This window comes from Gracilinanus agilis, chromosome 2, assembly GCF_016433145.1.
Source record: "Gracilinanus agilis isolate LMUSP501 chromosome 2, AgileGrace, whole genome shotgun sequence".
In the NCBI taxonomy this organism is placed as follows: Eukaryota; Metazoa; Chordata; class Mammalia; order Didelphimorphia; family Didelphidae; genus Gracilinanus; species Gracilinanus agilis.
The window spans coordinates 690,082,564-690,099,280 of NC_058131.1; the positions used below are offsets into that span (position 1 = coordinate 690,082,564).

General features: G+C 43.0%; 1 protein-coding gene across 1 annotated transcript; it reads left to right on the forward strand.

Annotated features, from left to right (window-relative positions):
• The first annotated feature begins 776 nt into the window (after positions 1-776).
• Positions 777-10,452, forward strand: PSMA4 (proteasome 20S subunit alpha 4). The gene is made up of 9 exons (XM_044662904.1): positions 777-881; positions 2,935-2,960; positions 3,199-3,241; positions 3,757-3,919; positions 5,937-6,014; positions 7,027-7,115; positions 7,840-7,970; positions 8,221-8,344; positions 10,048-10,452. The coding sequence occupies exons 2-9, from the start codon at positions 2,958-2,960 to the stop codon at positions 10,200-10,202; spliced, it is 786 nt and encodes a 261-aa protein (XP_044518839.1). The 5' UTR covers positions 777-881; positions 2,935-2,957; the 3' UTR covers positions 10,203-10,452.
• The last annotated feature ends 6,265 nt before the right edge of the window (positions 10,453-16,717 follow it).

Sequence of the window (16,717 nt, forward strand, 5' to 3'; positions counted from 1 at the left end):
TGTGTGACCCTGGGCAAGTCACTTGACCCCCATTGCCCACCCTTACCACTCTTCCACCTAGAAGCCAATATACAGAAGTTAAGGGCTTAAATAAATAAATAAATAAAAAGGAAAAAAAGATAAAAAAAAAAAAAGGAACCAACGGGTACCCCTAGCTCTTGGGGCTGCAAATACACGCATCTGTGGGGACGTGGAGCTCTGTACACAGCTAGAACGTGCCTGAGCATACCCATACACCTACGTGCCTCTGCGGACACCTGGGGGGCTGGAGGGGGGGGGGAGGAGAAGCGCCCTCTCTGCGTAGAGTCTGTGCAGAGGTGCTGCCCACAGGCACACAGATCTCCCTTCCCCTCCCCTCCTCTCCTCTCCTCTCTCTCTTCTCTTCCCCCTCTTCTCTCTCTCTTCTCTGTCACTCGTCCCGCTCTCTCTCCCACTCCCTTCTCTGTCTCCGGCTCTCTCTCAGGCTCCTCCCTTCCCCCAAGACCCCACCGTGGGCACTTCGTAGGGACCTAGAAGGAGGCACCTGGGACGCTGGAAGGACGCAGTTTCAGTGCATCGGCATCCGCCGCCGCTGCCTGGGATGAAGCAGTTTCCACACCTGTTACCTGCACCGCTCCTCAGGCTCATAAGGTCCCAGAGGGCGGGGGAAGTGAAGGTGAGGGCGGAGAGCCTCGCACTGCTCGGGCCCCCACGTGCTCTAGCGCCGGGTTCAGCGGTCGCGACGTTCTGCGCAGGCGCGACCCACTGCCGGGGCAGTGCGCAGGCGCGGGCGGCCATTGTGGCAGGGAAGACTATCCCGGCGGCTCGTGAAAGCTCCTCTTTCTACTGAGATAGTAACCAGCGGCGCACCTGGAGCTCCCCGACCCCCGGTGTCCCCGAAGGTGAGTATCTTTTACCCTCCAGGGCTAGGCGCGGCCGGACCGTCCCACAACCCTCCGGGCCCCCACCGGCCGCCCAAGCCTTGCGCGCGCCGCGATGACGGTGCAGGTTCCCCGCCCCCGGGCCCGGCCTGACGGAAGCTTTCCTTCCCGGCCACCGTCCAGCTCGGGCCTCGGCTCTCTCCTGAGTCCCGTGGGGACTCCGGGCCGTATCTGTTGCCGTCTGACTCTTGTCCTGGCCCTGGTGGAGGAGCCGGTGGGGACCCTCACGGATCCGGCACTCCCGGACCAGGGATACCTTGGAGACTTGGGCTCCTGCTTCTGCTCCCATACACCAGCCCTACAGGCCCAAAGGGGCAGCCTCTCGGGGGCCCGAGCCAATTCGTGGAGATCTTGGGCTTGTCATTTCTTCTCCCCGAGACTCAGTCTCCTCAGCTGGGAAATGGAACTTGGGACACCGGTACCCCGGAGACTATGGTACCAGCAGAAGGGGGGTATCAGCTCCTAGTAAGGAAATGTCCTAGTTCCTCCTTGTTTAGGGGGCCTAATCCGGCCCCTGCTCCTTAGGGCTGGGGATGTGGGCAGTGAGGACAGACCCGCGCCCCATCCCTGGGACACCCCACGGCAGGAGCAGAAGCCCGGCCTTTCGATCTGTGTCATCTACCCCCAGGACAGCTCCCCAAGAGAGGTAGGAGGCACGGTTTGTAATTGGGCCTGAGGACCTGACTTGGGTCTAACTCGATGAGAGCTTAATCCATCGGGTGCAGGCCTGGCTACAGTGTATCCGCCTCACTCAGGTCCCTTACATTCACTTTCACTTTCTGGGAATCCTGCCTGTGCCTCCAAGTCCAAGAAGGACTCTAGAAATGGGCTCCTCCAACCTTCTCCCTTCTTCTGAGGACACAGAGGCAGAAACATGTTCCCTGGGGCACAGAACTAATAATAAGGGTCCAAGAGACTAGAACCTGGGCTGCCCAGCAGCCTCTCAGGGGAAGTGCCCAGGCTCTTTGGCTATCAGGGTTGCAGTAGGGAGAGAATACAACAGTGAGGAAAGGAGAGAAGGAGCTGCATTTTATAAGCCTCTCTCCCCAGAATGCTACTTTCTCCCAAATTTCTCCTTGCTGGCACCTTGTGTGACTTCTGGTATACCTGAGCAGTTATTCCTCAATAAGAAATCATTTCTCACCAGGATGGGCAAGTTTGAGAGGAAAATAAATAACAGGCAGGAAGCTTAATTACACCCCCAATTAGGGCCTGCGTTTCTACAACTGAACTATGGAAGGATTTGGGGTGTGTGTGTGTGTGTGTGTGTGTGTATGTATGTATGTTTTTTATCGGAACCAAACATTGCACAAAGATAATGGCTCCCCCATACCGAGCACTTTCCTTACATCCTGTGAAGTTTTCTTCATTATACAGTTGAGGAAACTGAGGCTTCAAGAGGCAGAGTCAGGGGCCTGTAGCTACACATATGATAGGGAATTGGTGTTCCCACAAAGAGTCTCAGGCTATCATTGCCTGGTTTGTTAGTTTGCTTTTCTTCACAACAACACTATAAAGTGAGGTTAGGATAAAATTTTTTTTTAAACCCTTACCTTCTGCCTTAGAATCAATACTTGGTTCCAAGGCAAAAGAGCAGTAAGAGCTAGGCAATGGGGGTTAAATGACTTACCCAGGGTCACACAGCTGGGAAGTATCTGAGGTCAGGTTTGAACCCAGGACCTCTTGTCTCTAGGCCTGGCTCTCAATCCACTGTGCCACCTCCCTGTCCCCAGGAGTATTTCCTGAACATGTTAGAGACTCTGGGGAAGATTTAATTTTTTTTCCTCCCACATCACAATATTACAACATGAGAATTAGAATCCAGAATCCCTACAGGCATTGTTAGACAAATAGTTGGTGGTACAAGGGACAGAGTGCTGGACCCAGAGTCCAGAAAATTCAATTCTGAATTCAAATCTGGCCTCAAACCCTGGCTATCCTAATACATGTTTTTAAAATGTCTAGAAAACTATCATAATATTTTCTTACTAATAGACTTGTTTTATTTTTCTAGGAATAATTTGAAATACAGGAAACATGGTAAGTTATGCACATACCAATAGTACTTTCACAGTATTAGAAACAAAAAAAACCTTGTTTGTTCCTCATGCCTATCCAGCAGGAGAAAATTAAAGTAGATAGAAAGAAGTCAGAGAAAGTATGAAATTTGTATGAGTAGAACATCTGAGTTTGGCTGGTGTGGATTAGGATATGATGGTAATTTAGATATATGTAGTTTCAGAAAGGCAAATTTTCATTGTGTGTAATTTTTCTATAGTCTCGAAGATATGACTCAAGGACCACTATATTTTCACCAGAAGGTAAGTACAAATTGTTTATCTTATCTAAAATTATATTGTGAGAGAACTTAGTTATGTTTCCTTTCTTTTTTTTAAACTTCTGTCTTAGAATCATGTTGTTTGGTTTTAAGACAGAAGAGCAGTAAGAGCTAGGCAATGAGGGTTAAGTGACTTGTCCAGGATTACATAGCTAGAAAGTACCTGAGGCCAGATTTGGACTCAGGTCTGTCTGTCTCCAGGACTGGCTCTCTCCCTTGAGCCACCCAGCCGCCCCCATTAGTAATGTTGGACATTAATTTAAATCTTACAGTTTCAATGACTTTGAAAAAAAATAAAACTTTTACACTCTTAAGATAGTTAAGCTTTCTGTTAAAAATTGAACTTTCTAATAGTATATCTTTCAGATTAATATTCTGCATAGAAAAGCCAAAGGCATCATCTATAACTTATTGGTATCATTACTGTCCTTGTGGTTTCTTTTGAGTCTTGTCAGGCAACCATGACAAGAAAGTTTGCTCATTGATCCTGTTTTGTAGGTCGCTTGTACCAGGTGGAATATGCCATGGAGGCTATTGGACACGCAGGCACCTGCTTGGGAATTTTAGCAAATGATGGTGTTTTGCTAGCTGCAGAAAGACGAAATATTCACAAACTTCTGGATGAAGTGTTTTTTTCAGAAAAGATTTACAAGCTCAATGAGTAAGTGAGATCTCTGAGAAGGAAGGTTCATGTTCTCTTGAGGTCATTCTACGTGACCACATACTCACCTATGAAAGAACAGAAATTAGGATTTCCCTGTGTCCCGGAGAAATTTAGTTTGGTCATGTCTAATGAATGAGATTTCAAAGCACCACATTAGCTCTGATGTTCTTTAGAACTGAGTGGTTTATATCGTCTGTCATCCAGAATTTAGGCAGGTTCTCACCTGTCAAACCCAATTCTTCAGCAGCTAGCACATGTGTGCTCCATTAATGGGGTGATTTGTTTGTGGATTCTTACCTTAGGGGAGGAGTCAGTGGGCAGCTATTAGAAGGAAATTTAATAGGCCCCTCCTTCTGGTCAGGGCCCAAGATTTCATCAATAAGGGGCATCTCTTGGACCACAATACAGATTGGCAGCTCACTTGTAACTTGAGGTTTTGAGACATTCCCAACACCATCTAACCACCATGTGTTAGAGGCAGAACTCAAACTAGCATCTTCCTGGCTCTCCAATTGGATCTCAGTCCAGTCTGCACTGTCACTGCCTTTATGAGACAAGGCTACGTCACAGGCTGCTGTGCCCACTGAGTTCTGAAGTGACAGCCTGACAAAAGAATTTAAGATGGAGCTGCCTGCAGCATTGGTATAGAGACAAAACCAGATGTTGGTGCTGCTGGGTCCCATCACAGAAGAGCCAAGCCTGCCTCTGCCCCAGCCCCAATGTAACTGTTTGTGCTTCACTGTGGGCCATTTGCCTAAGATCCCCCCTCTAAAAATGGGATCTCCCAGGTCCATTTAAGCTATCAGATTCCACAAAATCTCAAAAAGTTCTCTCTGGCCCATGGTGTACATGTGGCATTTCCTTTATGGCCTCTCTGGCTTGGATCTGATTGCCAGTTGAACCCCCTTCACTTGCTGTGTTAGAGGGATAAATACTGCAGAATTGAGGGTGCCCATTCCTCCTTAGACAACTGAAAGGTAACTGAGTGAACGTACACAAAGTAGAAATAAAGTATTTTTTTTCTGCCTCGCCCCATATTCTTTGAGAATCAATTTATTTATTTTTTATTTTTTTTTTAAACCCTTACCTTCCATCTTGGAGTCAATACTATGTGTTGGCTCCAAGGCAGAAGAGTGGTAAGGGTGGGCAATGGGGGTCAAGTGACTTGCCCAGGGTCACACAGCTGGGAAGCGTCTAAGGCCAGGTTTGAACCTAGGACCTCCTGTCTCTAGGCTTACAATCCACTGATCTACCCAGCTGCCCCCAAGAGTCAATTTATTTTTACATGCAGCCACACAAGCATGCATATGTGTGTATATCAATATAAGTTTTTTAACTTCACACTACCTATAATTCCCCCATTTGTAGTGAGGTGTATGTATGCCACCCACTGGAATGGGTATTTATTTAGGCCAAGCACTGGACTAGTTTTGTTAGGAATATAAACAGAAAAATGAAACAGTCTCTTTTCTCAAAGCTCATATTCTCATTGAGGCAGAATAGTACCCAGAAGAGTTCATATTTAGGAAGGATGGAGAGGGCCTTAGCAGCAGCCCCCAGGGAAGGGCCTATCTTTGCCAGGAGGACTGTAGTTGGTAACTCCCCATTGGAGGCTGCTGTGCTTAGCTGACATCCAAGGCCCTTGGAAGAACCCATGCTGTCAACCACAGTGGGTTTTGGGAAGATGGGGGAGGAAGTCCCTCAACTATACAGGAACAATATGGATTCAGTTTTCCAAAATGAAAAAACATCTCAGACCTTTAGCATTAATAAAGATGATTTTTGTAATTTCTTTTTTATGTGGATGTTCCAAAGCAGACATTTTGGGTTAGTAATTCAGAAATAATAGATGGAAAACAAGTTTGGTCATCACCAGAGTAGAGGAGGTATATCTAGAACACAATATCATTAGACATTTACAAATATTTATTCTTTAATATTTTCAAATATTCTCATCAGGGATCCTTCTTGGGTTCTTTTTGTTATATAATCTCATTTTGCTTTTTCCCTTCAGGGATATGGCTTGTAGTGTGGCAGGCATAACCTCGGATGCTAATGTTTTAACTAATGAACTGAGACTCATTGCTCAAAGGTAGGTTTGTGTTGTGAGAAGACACAAACATCACAGTTTGTGTCTAATACCCAGGAGAACTCATCTGTGCCTTTGTGTTGGCTGATGTCATCAAGAGCCATCTTAACTTGAAAAGATCTCCCCTTCCAAAAAGGCTAAAAGAGCAGAGATTGCTACCACTTAAGAGCTTTTGCTATGGATTTTGCGTCCCAGCTTGCTGGAGAGAGGCAGCTGGGGGAGGCCCATGTGTTTGAGGTCTAACTGGGAGCTGGTGCAGCCACTCAGGGAGGGGTGTTGCACACATGGCTGGTGTCTTCTTTTTCTGGCCTGCTTTTTGTTATTTAATAAATAATTATAAATTAAAGTATAGTCTCCAAAGAATTTTATTCATAAAAAGCTATTTTCAGCTTGTAGAAGATTTACAGCTTTGTTTGGGGGTATACAGATCAAAGCCTATCCAGGGCCATCATCATCATCATCATTATTAATGTTATTTATGTTACCAACTGAATTATGTTACCAAACCTTTCCTCCTGTAAATGATAGTAAGCATTTATATAGCACTTTAATGTTTATATACATTTGTGATCTCATTTGATCCTAACAACAGCCCAGAGAAGTAGGGAATATTATTATTCCCCAATTTATAAAAGAGGAAGAGAGGCCAAGTGGCTTCCCCAGGATCACCTCATTGGGCTCTGACAAAGGATTTGAATTCAGATCTTCTGACTCCCAAGTCCAGTGTTTTTATCCATGATACCACCTGGCTGCCTTAATCTAACAACATGTGCAAATTTGTATCTCTCAGTGGTAAATAATCCTGTCTCGTTGCAACCATCTTCATTGGCCTTTTCTGCCTTTAATATATTATTGTAAAATTTGGAAACATGTGAATGCAAAGATGCTAGCTTGATTTCTCCCTATTGTTACTCTTTACTTCTGTGGCATAGGACCTTAATATCCCTGTGCAGTAGAGCTACTGGTTTTTGTTTGTTTTTTTAAGTATTAATATGTTACTCTCTTTGAATACTAGGTACCTATTACAGTATCAAGAGCCCATTCCTTGTGAGCAGTTGGTTACAGCCCTGTGTGATATCAAACAAGCTTATACACAGTTTGGAGGTACTCATTATTGATCCCTTGAAACCTGCCTAAAAAAGTGTTAAAGCATAAAAATTTATGAGTAAGACACTACTTTTTTAAACATCAAAAAAAAGTTAGAAATTATATATATTAACATTTTTTTCAAATGCTTTTGCTTCTTAAACTTCATATTGTAGGCCTGAAATTTTGTAGCTCTACATTTTTTCCTCCTTTTTAAAACCCTTACCTTCTGTCTTAGAATCAATATTGTGTCTTGGTTCTAAGGCAGAAGAGTGGTAAGGCTGGACAATGGGGTGAAGTGACTTGCCCAGGGTCAGACAGTTAGGAAGTGTCTGAGAGGTCAGATTGGAACCCAGGACCTCTCATCTTTAGGTCTGGTTCTCAATCCACTGAGCCACCCAGTTGCCCCCATAGCTAAACTTTTTGCTGCGGCTGTTTTTTTTTGGTTGTTTATTTTTTTTTTTTAATTAAATTTTTGCTAAACTCTCGAGGCTAAAATGAACATATTCGTATATGCAAGAGAATTTACATTTATATAATTATGCCTCTTAAAACTAAGATTTTGAGTTTTTATTCTGCCTTCTGGCTCTGTGTAGTTCCCATGAACAAAAGTAGGATTTATGGTAGAGTTTATCAACAATTTATGAAAGTTTTAGTTCAACGAAAATGCTTCAGTAATGAGTCTAATGACCAGTTTGTGGATCCTTAATCTACCTTGCTGACTCTATCCTATTTTTCGTAGGGAAGCGCCCTTTTGGTGTTTCACTGCTGTACATCGGTTGGGATAAACATTATGGTTTCCAGCTGTACCAGAGTGACCCCAGTGGGAATTATGGAGGATGGAAGGCCACCTGCATTGGGAATAATAGTGCAGTAAGTGTGGAGCTCTGCCAGGGGTCATACAATGGTCCAAGGCCGACCTATATTCCTTGGGAATAGTCTTTAATCTCTCCAATCCTCTGCTGAGAAGGCTCTGACTGAGCCCCCTTACAGGGTGGTGGTAAGGAAAGGGCTTTGAAACCTCAGACAGCAAACTCTGGATAACGAATGCTTGTCTCCATCTTAACTTTATTCAGAGGCTTACAGAGAATTCTGAGTATCATTTGTTCCCTCTGTTTTACAGGCAGCTGTGTCGATGTTAAAACAAGACTACAAGGAAGGAGGGATGACTCTGAAGTCAGCTCTTGCTTTAGCAATTAAAGTGCTGAATAAAACCATGGATGTTAGTAAACTTTCTGCTGAGAAAGGTAACCTACACCTTGCCTAGACTCATCTCTTTGGAGCTTTTTGTCTTGATGCTGAAAATCCCCAATGCCTAGTTAAGAGGATCAGATATGCTTGTTCTGTCTTATAGTTGAGGGGAACTTGTTCAAAGGTCAGAACTAGTTTGTGTTCAGCAGATTTGATAGACAAGGCTGCTCTGGACAGAGCACTGTGCTTACTACTTGGGGAAGGTAAAACCCAGAGTTCTTGCCCTTGTACGTGGTCCACCAGGGAAGAGGGACACACAGATACTAATGATCATATAAAGGGACGAAAAGGTATACAAGGTGCCCTGTCAGGGTCAGATACTGACAATTCCGTTTTTGGTTCTGAAGAGTTATCAGCTTTTAACTAATTTTTAAATAAAATTCAAAGCTATTAAAAAATGTATATGAGAGCTGTAAACCATGTATAATGTGAGGCCCAGGGGGTAGGCAGAAGGTCAGGAATTGTGGCAAGGAGCTAGGATTAGGGATGGTTTCATAGAGGACAGGAATTTAGTGAGTGAAGGAGACTTGGCATGGCGGACTTCAGACTTCAACTTGGAAAAGTTTCCTTGGAAAATGGGGTAACTTTCCTCCTATACCCTTCTGTCTTTTGTAGTTAATCTCTATGTTAGAACCTTCAGAAAACCATGTAGTGAAGATCCAACTCTCCCTGTCAGGGGCTCTGGGTTTAGATCAGAGTTTTGACAATTGGCACCATGAACTTTGGCCATAATCTTTGGAAGTCTCTTATAAAATGTGGACAATTTCTTGTACTTAGCCTATAGATGTGGGTGCTATGAGGAAAGTGCTGTGTGAACTTTGAAGCATTCTACGTGTCAGTATTGTCATTGTCACTATGAATAATGGCTAGTAGAAATCTTAATTATGGATCTAAAAGCACCACTAAACTCTCCCACCCTGTCTCTTGGGTTGTGGAAGTGCCCAGGGCTTTGAGGGAGAGTAAAGAAAACCTTGGCTTGGCCCCACAAAGCTCATTTAAAGGTGTCTGTTTTGCCACTGAGTGAGTGGCTAAGAACCAGCTGTGCCAAGGGGGAAGAAGCCCAAAGGTCAGTCACCAGGAGGTGTCTTGGCCAGAGCAATTCTTTAAGCCATATTTGAGGTGTTGGGGGATGGTCATATTACTCCTCTATTTTCCCCCACGTTGTACTACCACCTTCATATTCTCAGATTGCCTGGCTTGGCAGGAGCAAGAGACCCTCAGGAAGGGGTGTGAGAGCAGTCAGAGGACAGAAATGGAGAGGAGGAGGGCACAGACTTTCCTGCTTGGTGGGAGAGCAGGAATCAGAAGCCCTGGAGTTGAGCCCCAGCTCTGTTCAGTGGACCCTGGGAAAGTCACCAACCTCTCTGGGCCCCAAGTCATTCTCTGAAGTGAGGGCTGTGGGTCCAGGCAATCTGAGGTGACTTCCAGAGTTGGAGAAAGAAATTCTGTAAGTCATCCTCCCTTCCGCTGAGTCTTTCCAGTCTGTTGACTTCAGACTCTTGAGCCCTTGAGCTTGCGAGGCCTTGTGAGATGACAGGAGGAAAGAGAGAGAACACTTGTCTGTGGAGACATGATTACCTGGGCTCAAGGAGCATTTGCAATGTTGGAAGCTTCTTTAGTAGGCATGCGTTTGTTGATAGTTTTGAAAAGTAGTTTCTTGCCCTGGATAATTTGTACATTCCCTGGTTCTGTTTTCTAGTTGAAATCGCCACATTAACGAGAGAAAATGGAAAGACAACGATAAGAGTTTTAAAACAAAAAGAAGTAGAACAGTTGATAAAGAAACATGAAGAGGAAGAAGCAAAAGCAGAACGTGAAAAGAAGGAAAAAGAACAGAAAGAAAAGGAGAAATAGAATCTGAAATCAGGGATTTTTTTTTATAGATAACCTTAGGGTTCTTTTCAGCTTTAAAAAGCTGCTCTTAAAATTCACAAGAAGAAGCCTCCACCTGGTTTTTCTTAGTATCTTCAGTGAGGAAATAGGTCATTACTTACTGGATGGGGCTTTTGTTATTTCTGTGCCCTTCCATACTTTCCTGAAATGATGATTATTCCTCATGGACAGCTCATGTCTGCTTTTTGAATAAAACTCGGAAAGAATGGGAGCTGTGTGTTTCTTTCTACTTTGTCGCTGAGAGCTGGGCACTGTTAGAGGATGCCCACTCACTCACCTCCTGGTAGGAGCCTGTCATGTTGTGAGGAGTGCCTTGGGAGAATGCCCTGGCCATTGCTGGGGACAGACTAATACTGGTTCAGGTTGCACAGAGGGGGAGGGGGTCAGTGCTGATGCCCTCACAGTAATGGTCTAGGAAAGATGAGGAAAGCCAGTGTAGGCCACTGGAGATTAAAGAGAATGCATCTCTGAGGCAGTCAGTGGGACTTAGTGACCAGTTCTGAGTGTTCGCAGTCCAGACCTGCATGACCAATTAGGCATCTCCACTAGATGTCCCACTGTCACCTTTAATTTGATGTGTTAAAAATCAAACTCATTCTCTGTCTTTAATCCACTCCTTAGAACACCACTCTTTGCCCCTTCCCATGTTTGCTACCTCAGAATTATCAGATTCTTCCCCTCTCTTACATCTATTTAGTTAACAAGTCACATCAACCCTCTCCCAGCATTTTTGCCAGTTTGGTGTGGGACTTTGTTGTTGTTGCCATCCACCACCAGAATCCCCTTTCCTCTGTGTATGTGCTCTGTGATCCACCCTGACTGAATTACAGGACCTCTGGCCTTTAATGCCCTTCCCCTCTGATAACACGTGGGACCTTCTAGACAGTCCAGAGCACTCTTCCAGCCACACAATGAATTAACTGCCTTTACTTAGGTCAGGGGTTCCCAAACTTTTTTGGCCTCCCGCCCCCTTTCCAGAAAAAATATTACTTAGCTCCCTGGAAATTAATTTTTTTAAATTTTTAATAGCAATTAATAGGAAAGATAAATGCACCTGTGGCCATCACCGCGCCCCCCTGGATTGCTGCAGCACCAACCAGGGGGCGATAGTCCCTACTTTGGGAATCACTGACTTAGGTTGTTCTCTGGGATACCGGGGCTGTCTTCCACCCTCAGCTCCTTTGCTGCTTTAGTTCTCAGCCAACCTTTAAAACCTTTAAAAACCTCCTTGCCTCTGGTTGGTAATAACCTGCCCCTTTGGGACTCCCATACTGCTTTGTTTTATCCCTTCTGATGCACTTTTTGTGTAGTAGGTGCACAGTATTACTAAGGCATTTTATTTCCCTACTATGTAAGACTGAGCTCCACAAAAGCCTTGTCTGAACATTGGGGCTCCCTAGCACAGGGTCCTGAATGCTATAAGATTAATAAATGCTCATTGTTTATGACTGTGAAGATAGGATTAACTCTGCCCTTGTCTATTTTTAGCTAATCAAGAACTTAAAGTACCCCTACTTATCATGAAGTGTGAGTTCACAAGTCACTAGAGTAAGTGGCAACTCCAAAGGCCACTGCCCCACCCCCACCCCCACGCCCGGCAGTGCTAGGCAAATTGGAAGACTGCCATTGGTTTCTGTGAAGAAGAAGGAGTGACCCAATGTGCGGTGGAAAATAGGACCATAAAAGGAAGAGACTAGCACGGTCTAGAGCAGGGTTCGGCAACCTTTTTGGCCGTGAGAGCCATAAACGCCACATTTTTTAAAATGTAATTTCGTGAGAGCCGTACAGTGCTCACAGTGCACTCCTGTAACAGCGCCTGAAAAAAAATGGACTTCGTGGCTCCTGCAGAAAGAGCCCTATCTGGCCCTCAAAAGAGCCAGATATGGCTCGAGAGCCACACGTTGCCGACCCCTGCTCTAGATTCTTTCCTGGCTTCTGGAGAGATTGGTTGTGGAGATTTCTGCTTTGGCTTTGGAGAAGGCTGCATTGGTGGAACCCTGGCTGAAGACACTACCGGGACTCCTGGCTTGGAGAGATTCCTGCCTTGGTGGCTCTTCAAGGAGACCCTCTCTGCTTGTTGGCGCTTTGGGGACGCTCCCTTCAGCCTGAGTTCTGTGGAGAGACTCTTCCTTGGATCCTGCATCGGCTTGCTGGTGAGTGACTTGGACTTCCATGTGGAGATTGGAACTTTGTGCAGGAGCAAGCTGAATTTCATCAGATCAGCACTTGGGTTGGCTACATTTCATACTTCACTCTTTCTTCCTTGTTATAAATAAAAGCTGCTAGCAATTTTTTTTCTGGCTTAGGGATATTTGAATTTGGTGACCACAACATTGAATTTATAACTCTCTTATTTAGATTCCAGTTGTTCTTCAATCTCTCCAACAAGATGGCGCTCCTTTAGACTATATCACAGAATCACAGATTGTGAGTTGAAAAGAATCCAACCTTCATTGGAAGAAGAGGAAACCAAAAGCCATAGGAGTGGGGTGAATTGACCAAGGCCACAAAAGGAGTCAGGAGCAGAGCTGAGAGTCAAACCTGGCTCCTTGGACTGGCACCATCCACTGTACCATGATGCCTCATCTTCATCTCTGCCTCAGAGCCTGGCCTAACCAATTGCACAGAACAGGTGCTTTGTAGATACTTTAATAAAAGACCGAAATATGCATATCCACCCATTTAAAAAAGCACTCAGCCCCTTTGGGCTAGACAATGAACAATAATTGCTAAATATACATGCAAATTCTACTCATTATTGCAAACTGTTAGGCAAGTTCAGTCAGCCAGTTAAGGATTTGTTAAATGTAACACTGTATGCTAAGTGCTGGGAACACAAATAAATACGAGCAGAAAGACAGACCCTACTCACATTCTAATGGGAAAAGACAACCCCTAAAAGAGTGATGGGCAACCTTTTGAGCTTGGTGTGTCAAAATTCACCAAAACAACGAGCATAACTCGGATGGTGTGTCACTTCGAGAAAAAAACCAAAATTTTGCAATATTTATAGTTAATTATAATATATAACTATTTACTAAACCAAAATAGGTCAATTAATAGAGGAAGAATTATCATCTAGAGTGCAGAGTGTTTATACTGCACTACAGCAAATGTTTAATCCTCAGCATGCATCCCCATACTTCTCTGTATGTGGCCGCATGAGGCTGCATGTCATCAAAAATGGCTACGTGTATCAGTGCACATGTGTGCCATAGGTTTGCCATCACCATCCTAAAAGCAACCTAAAGTTGGGGAAGTGGGCAGGAGAGGAGGAAGTTCCCTGGCAAGGGGCACAGTGGAGGAGTCCTGAGAAATGAAGAGATGGCAGACCTGGGTGCCTTCCTTAAATGGAGGTCCTGGAAGACCCAGGCAGTCAAAGGAAGGGAGAAGCCAAAGGGGCTGAGGGGACTTCCAAGGAACCCTTGGAATTCTAGGGCTGAAGTGAGTCTCCAGGATGAAGAATTTTCTGGGTGATAGAGGAGTATGGATGGCAGCCTGGTGACATGTGTATATTCCTGCTAAGACAAATCAGCTTCTTCCCAAAGCAAGAACAATCAATAGAATCAAAAGCACAGAAATATTACTCTTCAATTCCTTTCTGACATTTTCTGTCTAATTTGGCAATAGACAACTCCTCATGTAAGTGTGTTCTGTCCATTAAATATTTCTTTTCTCAAGAAATGGCCATAAATGATGGCTTATATTTACATGGTATTTATTTACATGGTATTTTCTCCTCTCTCTCTCTTTCTCTCACAAGTTGTTGCCAGGCATATATTTGTTATATAAATAAATAAATGTCAGGCAACTTGTTTTTTAGCAGCTGGGTGGTGCAGCTTATATATACATGTATAATATATATTTATATAATGTCAATGTTATATGTCAGAACATATGATATATACCAAAAGTTTAACCACACACACACACAAGCCTGGGCAAAGTGTTTTTGTTTTTTGTTTTGTTTTTTTAGCAGCTAGGTGCAATTTATATTTCCATATATATGCATATTTTATCTATAATATGCCAATATGTAATATATGCCAAAAGTTTAACTACACACGCTATAATACCTAGCAACCTGTTTTTTAGCAGCTTGGAGACACAGTTGGATAGAGTGCTGGTTCTGGACTCAGGAAGTTAAGAGTTCCAACCTGAACTCAGACACTCACAAGTGTTGTGAGGAAGATTAGATTAGTTAATAATTAAGAATTAAGGTGTATCTAATCTAATCTTCCTCACAACACAAGGGAGAAGGAAGTGGCAAGCCATCCCAGAATCTTTATGAAGAAAATTCCAAATAAGGTCCCTGAGAGTTGGATGTTACTGAAAAACAACAACAAATGCATTTTTTAAGAGAAATTCACATTATTTGATGTTACCAGTAAGTGGTATCACTTTAGAGAAAGAAACAAAGGCACTGAAGCATCTCCATCTTTCATTCCTTTCTCGTTTTTTTCTTAACAGCTACATTTTTAGAAAGCTTTGATGTTTGCAAAGCACTTTACAAGTATTTTCTGATTTTATCCTCACAATTATTGTGGGAGGTGGGTGTTATTATTATCCCCATTTTACAGATGAGGAAACTGAGGAAGGCAGTGATTTAAGTGACTTGCCCAGGATCACTCTGCTAGTGAAGGTCTGAAGTTGGATTTGACCTCAGGCTTTCCTGACTCCAGTTCCAACACTCTCCCCATTGGGCTGCCTTGCCATCTCTTATTATATCTTAAGTTGTATTATAGTTCTTTGTGTACCTATCTTATTCTCCTACAAGATTGTAAGTTTTTTGATGGCAAAGTATATTTTTCAGTTCAGTTCAGCAAACATTTAGTAAATTTTCTCCTTCTTTGCATCCTCATAACAAAACATAGTAGGTGCTTAATTAATGTTTTGTTGAATTAATAATTCCATTTTAATAAAGCAAACATGGCCTATATGATATGCTTTTAGGACCAGAGAGCCAAAATTATAGGAAGATTTTTACTTAGATTAAGTGTAGGATTTAAATTTATGTTCAATACTTCAAGTATTATATTTTATAAAGTTTATTATCTAACAAAATAGAACCACATGACTAAGCTTTTCTACCTGCTCAAAAAGCCCACTCCACCAAAGCCTTGACAGGAAGATAAGAGAATGCCACAAAATTTATATCCTGTCTATGTCAGCATATAATAACAGGAAGAGAGTGGGGTGCCAGGAATCATAGTTTTTTTTTAGGGTAACAGATTCTAATTTCACATTCCCCCTGGAATTCTTTGGGAGATTAGATTCCCCAATGGATCATGTAAACATAATATTGCAATAATTTTGTGATAAAATAGGGATAAAAAGAAAGAGAACAAAGCCAGTGATTGCTAGGCAAACTGACAAAAAGCAAACTGGAGGCAGTCCCCTTTGGCATAAAAGTGTACATTCAAAACAAATGCATTCAACCCCCCACAGTTCAATTTCACTACATTCAAAAGTTCATTCTGGATCTTCTGGTGCACTGTGAGGTTTCTGTAGGCATCTCCATGGCACCTTCTCCAAGCAGTTCACTTCCTAGATTCTGGGAGGTAGCAAGTTTCTTATCCTAAAATTACTCTAAACAAAAAAAACTTATAAAACTAGAATGTTATTAGATGTTAGATTTATCATTATTATATTAGATTAATGTTAGAATGACAAGTATACAACTCCCTCTGAGAAGGGTGTTGACAAACACATGAATCAACTCAGGATACATTAATTTTCACTAAAAAAAAAAAAAACAGATTTCTTTAAAAACAGTAGTATAGAAAACCTTTTGGGTCTAAAATGTCACCAAGAATCTAGATCATTCTGGTGGAGAAATAGAGTAAAGCTGAAGAGTTACAAGTAGAAAAAACCATCCAGAAGCCACTAGGCTACCTGGGTAATGCTCCTTTCCCTATAGCCATCCAGAGGTGCCATGTCCCCTAGGAAAACCTTCCCAACTCCCAGATGAGACTGTAACAGCCATATATGGCATGTCTTTATATTTCTCATCCATTACATTTTTATAAATGCAGAGGTGCGAATAGTGCTATAGCACTTCACTTCAGCTACTAAATGGACCCTTACCTCTTGTTACAAACAACTCAAAGGTATTTTTACAATGGTATTTTCTCCAGTCCAGTCATATGGGGAGGTACAAATAAAGACAATGTAACAGCACATATAGCCAATTGTCAAAACACAGTAACTTAAAGAGACATAGTGTAACAGAACTTAACAAAAAAATAAAATCTTAAAACAAACAATCAGCAAATATGTGACAGGATACAGGCACTGAATTCAATAGTCCTTTTTTCCAATTCCAATACTGAGACTTCCACAAAACAATGGAGCCTGAAAAGGCTTAAAAATTTCACCTCCAGACTCTTTAAAGTTCCTTTCCCTCTCTAGTATCATTATCCATCTAGATTCCTTTGGTCACACCTCTGGGATCTCCCACAGTGAGGGAGCATAAG

What these genes read in the sequence shown, in the direction of transcription:
- PSMA4 (XM_044662904.1), top strand. An exon ending in CTGAGACTCATTGCTCAAAG is followed by an intron (nt 6,015 to 7,026) that starts GTAGGTTTGTGT and finishes TTTGAATACTAG; the next exon opens with GTACCTATTACAGTATCAAG. An exon ending in TAAACTTTCTGCTGAGAAAG is followed by an intron (nt 8,345 to 10,047) that starts GTAACCTACACC and finishes TCTGTTTTCTAG; the next exon opens with TTGAAATCGCCACATTAACG.